This window comes from Mesitornis unicolor, unplaced genomic scaffold (genome assembly GCF_000695765.1).
Source record: "Mesitornis unicolor isolate BGI_N332 unplaced genomic scaffold, ASM69576v1 scaffold40353, whole genome shotgun sequence".
Classification (NCBI taxonomy): Eukaryota; Metazoa; Chordata; class Aves; order Mesitornithiformes; family Mesitornithidae; genus Mesitornis; species Mesitornis unicolor.
In genome coordinates, this window is record NW_010173380.1 from 9328 (window position 1) to 24667 (window position 15340).

General features: G+C 36.6%; 1 protein-coding gene across 1 annotated transcript in view; it reads left to right on the forward strand.

The window, feature by feature from the left end:
* The window catches only part of LOC104537740 (SUN domain-containing protein 1-like), a gene marked incomplete at its 3' end in the record, with an annotated part of 17238 nt that extends 2518 nt beyond the window's left edge, over positions 1-14720 (forward strand). Inside the window, exons 2-16 of the mRNA XM_010180712.1 lie at positions 3798-3992; positions 4336-4526; positions 5493-5519; positions 5624-5818; positions 7246-7368; positions 8367-8450; positions 8767-8877; positions 10247-10345; positions 10993-11083; positions 11196-11254; positions 12189-12334; positions 12460-12684; positions 13059-13145; positions 13520-13563; positions 14585-14720. Of these exons, the coding sequence (XP_010179014.1) occupies positions 3798-3992; positions 4336-4526; positions 5493-5519; positions 5624-5818; positions 7246-7368; positions 8367-8450; positions 8767-8877; positions 10247-10345; positions 10993-11083; positions 11196-11254; positions 12189-12334; positions 12460-12684; positions 13059-13145; positions 13520-13563; positions 14585-14720 (1813 nt within the window). The remainder of the gene's footprint in view (positions 1-3797; positions 3993-4335; positions 4527-5492; positions 5520-5623; positions 5819-7245; positions 7369-8366; positions 8451-8766; positions 8878-10246; positions 10346-10992; positions 11084-11195; positions 11255-12188; positions 12335-12459; positions 12685-13058; positions 13146-13519; positions 13564-14584) is intronic.
* Positions 14721-15340: the final 620 nt, after the last annotated feature.

A 15340-nucleotide genomic window follows, 5' to 3' on the forward strand; every position in this document is an offset into this window, starting at 1 on the left:
GTGAATTGGGCAGAGCTACTAATTAGAAATATTTTCATGCTCAAGTTCATTCCTTCTTCTCTTCCCCCACCTGTATTTGTTTTGCTTATATTCTGATCTGGATGTTCTGCCTTTGACAGTTCAATCTTTACAAAATCTGTCTGAGTTTCCTTAAATAAATTGGCTCGTGCATGTAGCTCTGCAGAAAGAAGCACAGTGAAGTTAGATACCACAAAGCTATTAATAGAGTTGGTTAGATGACCTATTTATAGAATTTATATCAATACTCACTGGGATTACTGCATGTTCGTAAGTGTTTGTAGTGCTTCTGCTTTGTGCTTTTACTCCTCCAGCCCAAATCAGAAAAGCATTAAATGATATAGATAAATAACCTTTATCTTCCTCAAAATGCAAGTCAAAGTTGTGAATCTCACCCACTTGTCAACACATAATTTACACCCCCCTCTTCAGGCTGATCTTTTCTTTTAGTCACTGTCATCTTTTAAGTTGTGTTGTTTTTGTCAGTGCAGGTACCTTTAACACTTCTTCTTCACAAATACTGATTAAATTGATAAGAATTTGGTTTGGTTGTTTGTTGTTGTTTGTTGGTGGTTTTTTCCTGTGACAAAGCATTGAATCAGGATGTAGCTTTCTGCAAAATAAATGTGTCCTGGAACTAATCAAAGTGATAGCCAAGTAACTCAAGGTAGTGTCCTTTGTTGGTTAATGTAAGTAATGCTCTGGTCAGAAAGTTCATGTACTGATTACATGCCTGCATCCATGTTATAGATGTTTGTTTAGCTATGGTTCTCTAGGTGCATTGCATTTATTTATTATTACTTTGAATAATCAAGAACATTACTGTCAGTTTAATTCCAAAGAATACTTATGACACTTAGGTTCCTGCAGACGAAACTATAAGTGTGCTGAAATTGGCAAACCTTGTTCTCATTCCACTTATTTTTATAACTTGCAAATCAACCCACTGAAGTCTTGGACATTCGTATTCTGTAGAAGTTCGTGTGAAGGAGGTATCAAGGTAATAGCTAGGAAGCTGGAAATGTAAAACTAGAGCCATTCAGCAGCTCCACCAGCAGCTGTGGGGACTGTTTTCTGGGGGAAGGAACCAGTCTGCAGTGTTTGTTTAGGTTATCTAGAAGTGTAGGATAATTGCATCCCACCTTTAAAATGTTGTGGTGTTTTGGTTTTTTTGGTGAGCCATACATATTGGACAGGAGTGCCATCAGTGTGCAGGCCCATTTCTCTACTGTTAAAGGAGAGGCAGGGGGGTTTTTTTGTTGATTGTAGTCTTTCCTGTATAAGAAAAAAGGCTGCTTTCTGAATTGTTTAAAGTGAGATGGCAAATTAGGAGACTTCTAGATACTGTCCTGCCAAGAGAGGATGGATAATTCACTTCCAGTGTGAAGAGAGTTACTATCCTGCGTATGCAAGAGAGAAATTATCTTTTTGTTTAAAAAGATCTCAAGACTTTTAAGATAACAGAGCCCAACTGCAAGCTATGTATTCAACCCAAAGTGATACAAATGTTCCTTGAGATACTTAACAGCAAGTGTGGATAAACAGAAACAAATTGAGGCTGGTCACAGCTGTCAGCTTGTCCTGTGTACTTAGTGTTCTTGTGAATTGTGTATCTGTAAGAAACATTGGGTGAAGATGAGGAAAAGCAAATGCATAGTGACAAGTGTAAATAGCAAAACTGAGTTCTGAAACAACTGTTTAGGGAGGAACTCAATAGTAAGCTGTTGTAGCTCTGGTCCTGTTGCTCATTCTGAAAGGGCGAGTCGTATTTAACTCATGTTCTCGCGTCACATCTGTCAGAATGCAAGCTATCTAAACTTAATATTTTTGAAAATTGTAAAAATTATATCCTTTTGTACCTAGCCAAATGTAGACTAAATACATTTTCACATGTGGAGGCTCCTGTCTTATTTCCTCTCTTCCTTTCACCCAAATATAAGCACAGATTAGTAAGCATAATGTATGTAGCAATGTGTGCCGAGTTTGTCTTAAGCTGTGCTTAGACTCCTATCTTGCACTGGGTTGCACTGCACATAGCAGTATTAGCAGAGCAGACCAATGAGATCAAGCAAGTGGTGCCAAAGGGCTGCCATCTGATCTGTGCACCTCTGAGCGATTGAAGAAGGTATTTTGGACAAGCTCTGATCTGGTCCCATGAGCTGATGGCCCATTTGCTGCTGGAGCAACTAGTTGCTTTCCTGCAGTGTGTTGTCTGGGTTAGTTTTCTAACTGACAAGTGCAGTTCATGTGCTCTGACACAGTCTTATCTTATGTGCTTTACATTATGGAGCAATCAAGAACCTTGCTTCTACCCACCTTGTCAGAATTAAATCACTACTCTAAGTGTAGTTACTAGGCCTTCTGATGTTAACTTAATTGTATGCCAAAGTAATACAATACATATAATATTGCTTTCTGATGTCTTGGGATCTTTAATGATTGTGTAAGAAATTACTTCCATTAAGTTGTTTTTGCACAAATACATTTTTATAGTACCTGTTTATATGTATTTTTAAAGGGAAAGCTTCCATTTCAAATACAGATTGCACAGTAGAATCTGCTCATTCAGACCTAATTTGTGATTGTTTTTTGTTTAGGTGCTGCTTTTGTTAACAATACTTTGCTTACCTCTTTAAAAAAAGAAACAAACAACCAAAAAAACACCCCACAAACTAAAAACTCAGGAATATTGAAGTAACTGCTGTTAAAGCTCTTTACATCTCTGTGGCCCAAGAGGGGACAGACTCTTTAAAAAAAGCTGGCCTAGAGCTCTTAGCGTTCAGATACTTAGGGTCCCAGTGCTGAGTGGTTCTGGGGCCTCCTGCTGCGCCATCCCCTGTAACAACAAGCTCTGCTCAGTTACGTAACTGAATGTTTCCTCTGATTGCAAGTATGAGTACTCTGCTTTAGGCTAAACTCCTGTTTTAGTAAATGTATTTCTGACACCTCTCCTTAATCTGTTTGTTTGCCTTGCGTTGCTGCTTTGTCCTCATTGTAAGTTTTCATGGAGGTCCTGAGAGAATCAAGTGTAAAAGTGTGGAGTTCTTGGAGAAATAATGTGAAGCTTGTCTACATGTAAACTTGCTTCTGTAAGATAAAACAGAGAAAAATGGGTGAAAGACTAAAGATGCTTTATTTGTTTAGAGTGAAATGTTTCTAATGTTTTGCATTAAATTCAGAAATATTTTAAAACCACTTTTTTTTTTTAAAGTAACGGTAGTTAAAGTGATGTAGCTAGAGTAGGGAAGTGTCGTAAAGGAGGGAAGTTCCTAGTTGTTGGGAGATGGAAATTCAGAGTACTGTGACATATGGATCTTTGGTTCTCAAAACAAGGAATTGGCAAACAAAACAAAAAAATAAAAAAACTTTACTAAAATTGAATCTTTACCTTGCAGCTGAGAGTGGGTCACAATTTTTATTTTGCGGCTAGGCGTGGTGAAGAAAATGTGTTATGAATGGCTTCCTCTCTCAAATTGGTCCCAAAAGGCCTAGGCTGTATAACGAATGCTTGCTCTGGCTAAACTTCAGATGTGGTTTCCATGGTGGTTGTTTCTTTCTAACTGTGATTTGCTTTCAGTTGTTAAATTTGTAATATGAATTGCTTAAGAGAATATCTACATGCTTCTATTTGAGTTACGTGGCATATCTTGCGGGAATTGCTCCATAACACCAGATAAACTGCTTTGAATGGAAACTTAGACTAGCTTGAAGGGTATGTTTGTTAGGAGGGAAGTTTTCTCTTAAACCTGATAACTTTACTGTTCTTATTTTTGCTGCAGTTCAAGTTATTCTTCATCTGCTTTGGAATTTGAGACTGAAAACAAAATAGATCCGGTATTTGATTCACCAAGAATGTCACGACGTAGTTTACGGTTAGCTGCTGCAGGATTTAGTAAATCAGATGATACACAAAACGATATCCTTCATGACAGCTCTTACTCTGGAAACCTGTCCTTCAGAGAACAGTCTTCTAAGTAAGCATTTTTTTTATCATCCTAAGTTAATTTATTGGTTGGAGTCTTGAGACTTCCTTTCTGAACACAATAGTACAAACATAGGTTACTTACTGTTCTATTCGTTGTTCTGTGTTTACTGCCATACTTTGTAAATTACTATGTTCAGTATGTGGTTTGCAATGAAGTCTTTTTAAAAGTATAGATGCTTGAAGTTGAAGATTTTATTTTAAACCTGATTTGATCCATCTAGCCACATCAGTGTTGAAATACCTTGACTGCCTCTCATTTTATTAAATGAATAAACTAACAGAACTTTGCATCTTTAGTGCTAGCTCTTACTTGTCTTTGCTTTGTTTCTTAGGATGCTGAAGCAACGCAAAAGTATGAATAAACAGTCTGGCAGTGTAAGACACATGCCGAGGAAAAACCTATCCAGCTCTTCCATTTTTAGCCAAAGCAGTTTCAATAGCCATGCCAGTGATACATCGATGGTATCCACTGTATTGGATGAATCTTTGATTCAAGAGCAGACAGAAGTTGATCATTTCTGGGGTAGGCAATGGTTGCTATTTTGTCAAACTGTGAAAACTGCTTATGGTTCGATGTGTGTAAATATATGTCCATGTCTTCCTCCTTTTTCCCACCCATTTTTCCATCCTGCCCCCAAACTTGTGCCTGTACTTACACTTTTGCTGTAAATATCTGCTTGCTAAGATGCCTACTGGAGATTTGCAGTCCACTGTGTGAACTTGATTTACTGGCATAGTCAACATCAGGACATGCTGCATAGTCAAGTAATATGTCAGGCAAACATACAATTTTGTGATGGAACACCATAGATTGTATAGATGTAATTATCTCTTATTATTACTTTCTTCAAAATGTGCACAGAGTACTGTTTTTAAAGAATTTAAAACATGTAGCTTGTCTTCAAAAAGTCAAAGGAAAAGCTTTTTGGAACCTACTTTTTTCATTGAGGAGAAAAATATGGGACTTGTGTATGTAAAGTTTTGATTTTCTCCTACATAACAACTTGCATCTCACAATTCAGGCTGTTTCTAGTCAGTATGCTTGTGATCTTCCCAGAATCCTAATGTTAACAATTCTTTCAATCTTAGTAAAATGTTTTATAAACTTTAGATTACCTGGCTCTTAAAACAAGATCTTAAAATACAGCAGTACCAAGGTAGTTACCAAGCAACAGAAACAGCGTAAGCTTGTAATTGGCTCCTTTAAAGTCACATGGGAGCTAAGAAAAGGTGTAGTTGTCATTCATATTATTTTCTCTGCTGTTTCTGTGGTGGAATGCTTTTCACTGTTAACCATACTACATCAATGTCTGAATATACGGATCTAATCATGTGATGGACTGCAAAATATGTTAAATACAAATCATAAAGTAGCTTATCTTTGTGGTGTTAAAATTAGAGGGACTTTTACTTTGAGTTCATGTCAGATATTGTGGTTGATTATGGGACTTCCTTATATTTGAGACTTTTTTTTTCCTCCCCTTTGAAGGTCTTGATGATGAAGGTGACCCTAAAGGTAACTATGTTTTTCTTGTCCTTCCACATGCATTCTGTTTAATGGTAACTATTTACAGCAGTACTGATGTCAGTGCACTGAATGTTTTACTCTTGGTTTGGTAGGTAGTGATACTACACTGATGCAGAGAAATGGAGATGTATCAACAGGAGAAACGCAGACCACAGTGATCAATGGCTACACTTGCAGTGACTGCAGCATGCTTTCTGAGCGGAAGGAAGTTCTTACAGCGTACTCAGCTTCTCATGTGCCATCTTCCAGAATTTACTCGAGGGACAGGAGCCAGAAACATGCATCTAGTAAGTTACTTTCTCTTGTGTTTTATTCAGATAGCAGAGTGGTATATGGTTTAGTTGATGCATTTTCCATGTGGTGGTGTTTAAGCAATGTTCACACTCTGTTAAATTTACCAGTAACTAAATTCTAGAGATCAGCTTATATGAAATACCTGTTTCTACATCAATTGAAACTTTATGTACTTCTGGTATAATTATCAACTTTTTTTCAGTGCTGCTGTAGAAATGAAACAATTTCAAAATTAAAACACTGTTATCTTAAGTTGTATGTCCAAACCAATTTGGAACACAATGGCCTGTGCCAACCAGCAGTGATTGTAAGAGTCTCATAATCTGTTATCAGATCTATCTGTGTCTGTTTACAAGGGTTTTGGGCAGGGTTTTAAGAGAGAAACTTTTTCTACATGGTATGGTTATTTTTTATCGTACAGGAACTTTCAAGATTGAGCACAATTGTTACTTTGCAGTGCTTGTGTTATCCAAGAAATCTCTGAGAGTTACTTTTCTACTTTCTGCTTTGGTTTTTTCCCTCACTTAACCTTGCAGCTTTTTAGAGTGTTTTCAGAAGCTAAATCTCAATTACTCAAAAAATTGAACTCCAAATGGAAAAACTATATCCAAATAGACTTCCTAATAATTACATTTCTAAAGCTCAAAACCAAACGAATCTTCTGTAAATAAGGTTCTGCCTTTCCAAGGCAATCTCCATTCCATGGATGGTTGTCCCCAGCATCTTGACTGTGTCTGCCTGCCTCTTGCATAGCATCATGAATTTATTGATTGTTGGTAGTCCTCAGTTATCAAGAAGTTGAGTGGCCTTGAATTAGAAAGGAACCAATTTAGGGATTCTGTAGGTGTTATTATTGAATGAAGAATGTTTTCAGTAGCAAGAAATCAGCTTGTTTGGGCTATAGCGTGTGAGTTTAAATGCTTTGAGGTATAGGGGATTGCAGGTTTGTTCCCGTGGCTCTGTGGAAGCGTATCTCTAGCACTTGAGGCAGACCACTGCAGTAGCTTCTTCCAGTGTAAAGGTGGAGAAGAAGGTAAAAAGTCCTCAACCTTTCAAATCCAAAATAAGACTGTAGTTTCTCCTTGGAGCTGTGACCCACAAAATCAATATCAGCAGCTTACATTGTTGAGAAATCTTGAGTTCTGTAAGCAAGGAATTCATGCTATTTAAAGTTCTTAATTCTCATGAAGAAAAGGTATTCTTGCTGAAATCATGCATTCCATCTTGAAGGCGTTTTCCTTGGAAAAACTTGCTGTAATATCCACTGCATCCAGACTCTGCAAACCACACTTGCTAATGCTTCATACTCCTGGCTTTCCATGCTTCATCCTCACTCTTCCACAGGCTAATGGTCACCAGAGAACAGAAGTACATCTTTATGTAGGTGAATAATTTGTATTCACATTGTTTTTTTCAATAGGAGGAACCTATTTCTACATGAGTAAGATTCTGCGATTGGTCAAACATGCTGCAGCATCTTTTGCATCACTATTAGTGCAACTATTTCAAATGGTTTTGCTGAAGCTGGGTTATGAATTTAAAGGTACCTTTTCAGTTGTCTTCCTTGGTCTCCACACAAAGCCAGAGTGTGTGTTGTGTTTTCTTCAGGTTTTTTCCTTCCTTACAGACTTCATCTTTGGCACTGCGGTGTTCTTTTTCTGTAGTCTTCTGGTTGGCTTCTTTCTCCCTTCTTTATCTCAGTTCTGCTGCCCTTTTAATATTTTCTCCCTGTTTTGGAAGTATCAGGATTCACATATGAGAGATGTGTGTTACAGTTAAGATTCACCTCTAGGTTTTTACTATGAAGTAATGTTTAAATCGAGAAAATTAAGTTGACTCTTAAACTGTTTTGTGTAGTAGTGCTAAGTACTAACTTTTCAATGTCTTGAGGGTTGGACTGTCTTGTTACTCTTAAGGCCACTGTGCACTTAAAGCTTGATTAGATCTGTCTTGCAACACTGAAATTGCCATCGTCACCCTGTATTACTCTAAAGCACATCTTGTTTTCCCTGAAAATATTTGATTCTTCCTTGGTGTTTTCTATAATACATGCTTTGCAAGTGAAGTTCAGTTGCCATAAGCAGAAGGTAACAGATTTGTGTGTGTGAGACTAAAACTCTGTTCTCTTTTGTTCTCTGCCTTAGTGCCTTGTAACTTGCTAATGCTCTCTTCTCAGTCTTTTAAGATCTCTGGTAAAATAAACACAAGGACATAACAGTTGGCCTGTTTGACAGAATGATGGAAATAGGGACTCAAGATTTCATGAGTTGTTACTTAGGGGCTTTTTTACTAACTTTGCTATCTGAAAAGCAGCAGGAAGATTTTTGAATGAAAAGTCCCCTGTTATTTAAAGAAGAAAAAAGATTACAGAGTAGGCTGCTTCGTTAATAATTTTTCAGGTTTCCTGTGAGCAACCTGGCTTTAATAGTGAACTAAGCCAGTTCAGCTGAAATCTGCACATATGATAGCTAAAATGTGCATATGTGAAAGGCTTTGAACTTGAGATCTATATTCCATGTATGCTTTTTTAATGTGTTACAGCTCACTCGGACTACTGTGGAAGCATGAATGTAAAGGAGTTTTACAGAGGAGATAGCCATCTGGGTGTAAATGAGGAATCGATATGTAAGTATAATGATGTTGTCTTTTAGCCTTGGGCTGTACAGCAGGTTGTTTCTATAATAGTAATATCAGGTGCCCCAAGACTCTATGGAAGCTACGAAGTCAATGTTTGTTTTGCAGCTGAGATGTAGGGGGGAGATTGGTGATTGCCTGCTGGACTGTAATATATCCCTCAGCAAGTTTTGTTCCACTGAAGTTTGCTTAGTGGCTTTTGGTTTGGTAACTGAAATTATGAAATGGACTTGTGCAAGTTGTCTTGTAATGATCTTGATTTGATTCTGGCTTTATCCCGTTAATCAACTGTTACCACAATCAACAGGTGATGACTGTAAGGGGAAGAAACATCTTGAAATACACACCACAGACCACATGCAATCCTCATGGGCTAAAAGGGTAGCAAGGACCATTTGGCACACCTTTTCTTATGCAGGTTGACTTGGACCTTTTTTTTCATTTGCTTTTATTTTGCATTGCAGTCTCCAATGTTAATCATACATATTATTTTGTGTTTGTTTCTTTACGTTCATCTATCAAAGTAGATTAAAAGTGTAAAGTGTCTAGAAAATTAACACCTTTGCTGTTTGACTACATGCTCTGATACTGGCTTTTCTACAAGCTTGGCAGACTGCTTTCCTATAAATGAACAAGGTATAGGGACAGCATACACCTTGTATGTTAGAAAGTACAAGTCTGATTGTCAATTTATTGCACTTTGGGGAAGTCTGTATGCTCAATAAGTTGAAAAGCTGCCTTTACATGAAAGCAAGGTATGCAGATTATTTGAATAAAGGGTTTTTAACATTTTATTTTTGTTCTAGTGATAGTCAATTTTTACAGGAATCTTATATAGGGATAGGATCTTCCCTGTGAGATGAGCGTTCCCTAGCTTGAATGACAGAGGCATCAAGAATCTGTTGAGTGCTCTTTATTCAGCAAAGGAAAATGATTTGAGACACTTCAGTCACCTAAATGCTTTGCAAAATATTGGGTTGGTATATCTATAATCCCTCAGATTAACCCAGACATATCTGCTAATCTAAATAATGTAGGATTACTTTCTAAATGTATACTACATAGCTTGTTCTGTAGAACGAATGGTCTTAGTCTTGGATATAGTAGTTGTTGGCTTCAGTAGGCTTTAAGTTACATCATTTTGTTATAGTACATTGGTTTTTTGTTGTTGGTTTTGCTCTTTTTAAAAGACACAAAGCTGACATACTGGAGATCCTTGGGAACATTCAGTTTGATAAGAATTTGCTACTTGTAGCTTTTAGTAGGAAATATTCTCTATTATCAGTATTTCTTAGACATTAATTCTTTCACTACAACTTAAAATATTCAATTGTTCCCTCTTCTACACATGAACATACATAGCATAATGTATAATTTGGAACAAATAAGATGCTCTTAAAATAACGATGTGCTTAAAAATTGTTTTTATGGTAGTACTTCTTTTGCAATTCTCTGTTCTACTTAGCATGGCATTGTTAGATAAACATGCTACAAAACAAAGTTTGGTTTTAGAAAAGTAATATTCTAACTGTACAGATGTGTTTGATCAGTCTATCTCTATACATAATAACTCTTTCTAAATTATCTTGGGTTTACTTGGCTTCATATTTTAGTGGCTTGCTTTGCTTTTTAAATATTGAAGAACCAAGTTTGTAGATTACTGAAAGGTATGGTTTAAAATGATGCAGAACATGTAAGGGGCAGGGGACTGAGTCTGTTTTACCAGCAAAAGAACCACAAGCCTATTTATGTATGTTACCACTTAGAGTTAATTTGTTATAATCTAGGTTACTTTATGCTTCACGTGTTGCGAACAGTGGGAACAACGGGATGGCTTGTGTCTCAGAAGGTGTTGTCTCTACTTTGGCTGACCATTCTCTCTCCAGGTTACTATCCTAATCCATGTGTGTGCGCGTTACCTATTCCTGTTGACAGACTAGGAAGCTGCAGTATGTGGCTTATGCAAATTCAACTATGCTTGTGTTGTAGCATTTGTATCTTGAAAGGCATGTGCTGCTTTACGTTCTCTATTGACCAAGTTACACTTACTGAGAGGGTATATTTCTGTTCACAGGACTAATGGGAGACTAACCAAACTGTTTCATGGGGGAATGAGTGTGAATATGGGGTGTCAAGAATAATGGAATGTGTTTGGTAGTTGCTTCCTATCTTGGTATTCCTTTTAACAAAAGCTGATGATGCTAATCTTTGTGTTTCTTAAAACACACTGAAGTCTCCAGTGTGTGGAAACTTGGATTCAGATGTTAATACTGAATTTCTGGCAAAATAGCATTGTTATAACAAATAAGCATTTCATCTTTCTGCATGGCTATTGGTTTTGTTGAGTGGCTGATGTTATAATGCTGTCATACTTGTGATACCTAGATGTTAATAAGCTGCATGCATTGCCTGTACTTAAGCATTTCTCTGCTGTGCAATGTATTCTTGGCCACAGTTGCATGTCTGTCTGCTTGGTTTCTTTGAACATGTGCTGCAGTAATTACACTTCACACTTCCACTTTTTATCTTCTAGGGAGGGCAGCTTCTGGCATGTTCAAGTTGCTTAGAACTGGGTGGTATCAACTTGTTACTCTGTCTTTGCTCAAGGTGTTTCTTCTAAGAAGGTGTGTATCCTCTGAAAAAAATGTTTTGTGAGCAAATTATTTATGCAGTTATAGTAGAAAACAATAAAATATGATAAATGTATTGTTTCTTGTAAACTTTGTCTTTCTTTAGATGCCTTCCAAAGATCTACAAGCTGTTACTGTTTCTTATCCCACTCCTGTTTCTACTAGGTATGTGAATTGTTTAGTTATAATACAAATTGGGGTATGCTTACTACAGCTAACCCAAACCAGCATTTTTAGTTGAACTTTGTTTATGAAGAAGATGCAGAAGCCAAAAAGAACAAGTTTGTGAACAGGGCAGTAATTCAAGCTTTCAAAGTACTGACGAGTCAGTGAGCTTTCCTCTTCCTGTGAAAGGAATACCCTTGACTTCATTTCATAGAGCTTTTTAGACAGAGAGAGTGGGTGAGTAAGTAAATGGACTGAAGTCCTCTTTTCTTTACCTCTCAGGAATAGCAATGAGGTCATAAATGGTAGGCTGCATACTGATTGCTTTGATTGTTGTTGATAACAGTAAGTGTGGTTACGTTCTTTTATTTAAATTCTTTCTAATAAGAAAGGAAAAAGTTAGCCAGTGTAGAAAATGCTACTTCTCACTAAGATATTGCAAAAATAAGTGTCATCTTTGAAATGCTAGGTTGTTTCCATGGAAGCCTAAGTTTCCTCTAACTTTTATTAGATATTGTGCAATGTGGTATGTAGTAAATAGGGCATAAGGCAAGATATTTTGCGTTGAGATAAAAAACAGTATTTGTCTGACTTCAGTGAGCATGGCCTGTCTTAATCAGTAAATGAGATCTAGGTCCAAGGGAAGCAGTAATATGAGATTAAGGATATATCATTACATATTCGTGCAAGTTGCCTGGCTTACACCTGCATGAGTGGTACTGATGAATGTTCCTTAATATTCTTGACTGCTTGACTTAATTTTAAAGCTGACTCATGCTGATTTTTATTTAGACTAGAGTAGTGTCCACTGTGGGATGTTTACATTGCAAACTTAAGGTAGCTTATGTCCTTAAGTAGGATGAAGACTTGTAGATATAAGCAATTTTAAAGAGAGTCTCTTGAACACACATTTTGCTTTTTGTTTCTGATACAGGTATATGGTTCTGGGGGTATGATGGTTTTATTTCATTATTACCTTCATTGAACTGGACAAGAATTGATAGAATACAGAGAATAGATCACTCTGTTCATGTTCCTGAACCACAGGCTGATTCTTTTCACTCTGTGCAACCTCCAAAGGTAAGGGGAAACAGTCTAAAGAAGAACTTTAGTATCTTTTCAGACTTCATAACTGTCATGCTTTCAATATTTTGCAATAACTCCTTGACACACAAGTTTAATGTAAATAAATCTTTATACTTCAGGATACCATAAATATCTTTGATTCTGGTCGTATAAGTGAGCTGGAAAAGCAGATGGCCTTCGTGTCTGACAGATGCCAACACCATGATGAACATTATAGCAAAATAATGCTTCTACTCCATAATCTTCAAGATCAGGTTGCCCAGATGAGTGACAAAAGTGAAATATTGAAACTAATAAAAAATGTGGTGGGCCAACATCTTAAAGATATGAAACTGGAGGAAAAGGTAAGATAGCTATTAATGCTCTCTGATACTTATTATTCTGTTTTAATAATGCAGGGTATTGGCAAAATGACTTTAGAATCCTTTTTTCTGTTACAAAATTAACTGATACGTAGTAAATGGCAGGGAGTAGTCATAGGCATTTGTTCCTCCTTTGTTATTGCTGACAAAGAATTAATTCCAGATAGGTGGTCTAAAGTAGAATCTTATATTGCTGAAAAGCAGCTGGATTTATCCTGTTCTCATACAGACAGAGACAACTATAGGAAGGACCAGTGACAAGGGGTTTTGTGATAAACATACCTGTGTATATCCACTACTACTGCTGAATCGGGTCTTTATAAATACACCACCTTTTTTTCCCCCATTTTTTTAAGACTGACTTCTTGGCTTTACATCAAGAACATGAATTGCGCATCCTGACACTGAACGACCTTCTTGGAAAACTCTCTGCTGAGTCCAAGGTATTGAAAGTTAAATTTGCTAACTCGCTGTAATTGTATCCCATCTATAAGATAGCCAACAAAACACTTAATCTATCCCAAACCCCAGTTTGCTTTACTGTAGCTGTTACAGTTGTTCAGGTCTCAAAACATGTGTTCTTGTTCCCCTTTTTTGGAGAGGATTTCAGTCCAAAGATTAAAAATTATTCACTTGACCAGTGAGGCAGGTTCTACTTGTAATAAGATCTTATTGTACAGCGACACAAACATAAGTGTGGGGACACATTCCTGTATAGGTGGTGCTAAAACATATGATTTTCATTTAACATTCTTTACTCTCTTCCTGTCACGTGTGTTTCTTTGTATATATTAAAACTAACTTTTGTATTTTTTAGGATATCCAGAAGGAGCTTGACATAGCCAAAGCAAGAACAGCGAGGTACAAGCTCTTTTCAAATATATTTTGCTTTTTCAGTCCTGATGCTACCTGATGGTGATATACATATTCTTCTTTGAAATACAATTCTTTCATGTGTCAGTTAGCTGACCTTAAGAGTTTGTGTTGTCAGGAAGAGCACTTCTATCTTATAGTGGACTTCAACTGTGATGCCAAACATCATCACAGTGCCCACTCCCAATGTGTGAGCAGTCCTACAACTACATTATTTTAGCACAGAAAGCTGTTCCTGTAGAGGAGAATGAGTGACTTCTTATCTTCTAATAAATGCATTAAACTTTTTATTCCAATTGTTTACTGAAGTATACTGTAACTTCCTTTGATAGGCTTTATATTTAAATTCTTGAGTTGCATCAATTCTAACCTCTGTCTCTGTTTTTGGTTTGTCAGCTGTGCTACTTTCCACTCATGTACTGTGTAACACCAGGATAAAAACTGCAGCACTTCATTAAGTAGTTTCCCCATTGGGAAGAGGAAGAGAAATGCTTACTTGCTGAAGTGTCATTTTAATTAGATATAAAAGTAAAATGGCTTTAGAATGATGGCTGATACCTTTTCCCATAGCATGCACTGAACTCTTTTCTGTATTGGTCATATGTGACCTGCTACTTAAGCTCAACTTGACATCTGCCTCTAAAGTTATTCTGGTTTAAGTAAGGTAACTTGAAACTTGCTCTAACCAGTGGCAAAGTCCTGCAAATAAAGTCTAACTGGTTTCCCAGAAACCTTAAATTCCCCAAAATACATGTTTGAGTTATTAACTTGTCAGCCTGGTGATGTTCTAAAGTCACTGCTGGAATTGTTCACAGCTTCAAAATACTTAGCTTTGAATATATTAATCCTAAGTAGACCTTAAACAACACTTTCAATGAACTGTAAGCTCACAGTGTCAGAAAGCACTTTGTATTAGACAAGTACGTTCTCACACCTTTGAAAATTTGATGCAGTGATTCAAACTACTCTTTCCTAATTATTGCCTCCTTTTTTCTTTTTTTTTTGTCAGAGATGATGATGAACATAGTCAACTTTTGTCCAAAGTTAAAAAGCTAGAGCTAGAGTTGTCTCAGATGAAATCAGAACTGTTAACTGGGGAAAGCATGAAGACAAGTTGCGAGAAAATAGATGTCATTCATGAAAAAGTAGGTTCTGTAATTGTCTCAGTAAAACTCATTACTACTTGATTTTGTTCACTAACTTCCTTCAAATGCACTGCAATAAGTAATGTGGGAGTAGCATTCACCTTGAAGTATGGTACTGTTTTATGTAGTGGTACTGTAAATTTTCCATTAGTGTGTAACATTTTACTAGACAAGAGTTTATGGCATGTTTTCTATGATGGCAAGGTTTTTGCATTTAAGATACAATGCAACAGCAGTTCTGTATTTGGTACTTTACTGTTCTTACCAATGTGTTCTGCCTAACCCATGGAAATGTGGAAAACAGATTTATGCAAAAGCAAGTTAAAGTCTTTTGAAGCTTCTTATGAGGTCTAGAATGTAGCCAACAAAATATACAACAGTAAGTATTTGTTTGGAATTATCAACTGACTATCTTTTGATAATGCTCAAATATGATCTAGCTATTGTGTATGGAATCAAAACAAACCATGAGTGATTAAGTGACGGGTCTGTTGTTTCAGTGTAAGTCAGTGTAGTTAAAACACATATGAAAGCTAGACTTCTGTGTAATACTGGATACATGTGTTTGATTTCACATGTGCCTGTTATATGTATATGTATATATATGTAAATATATATAT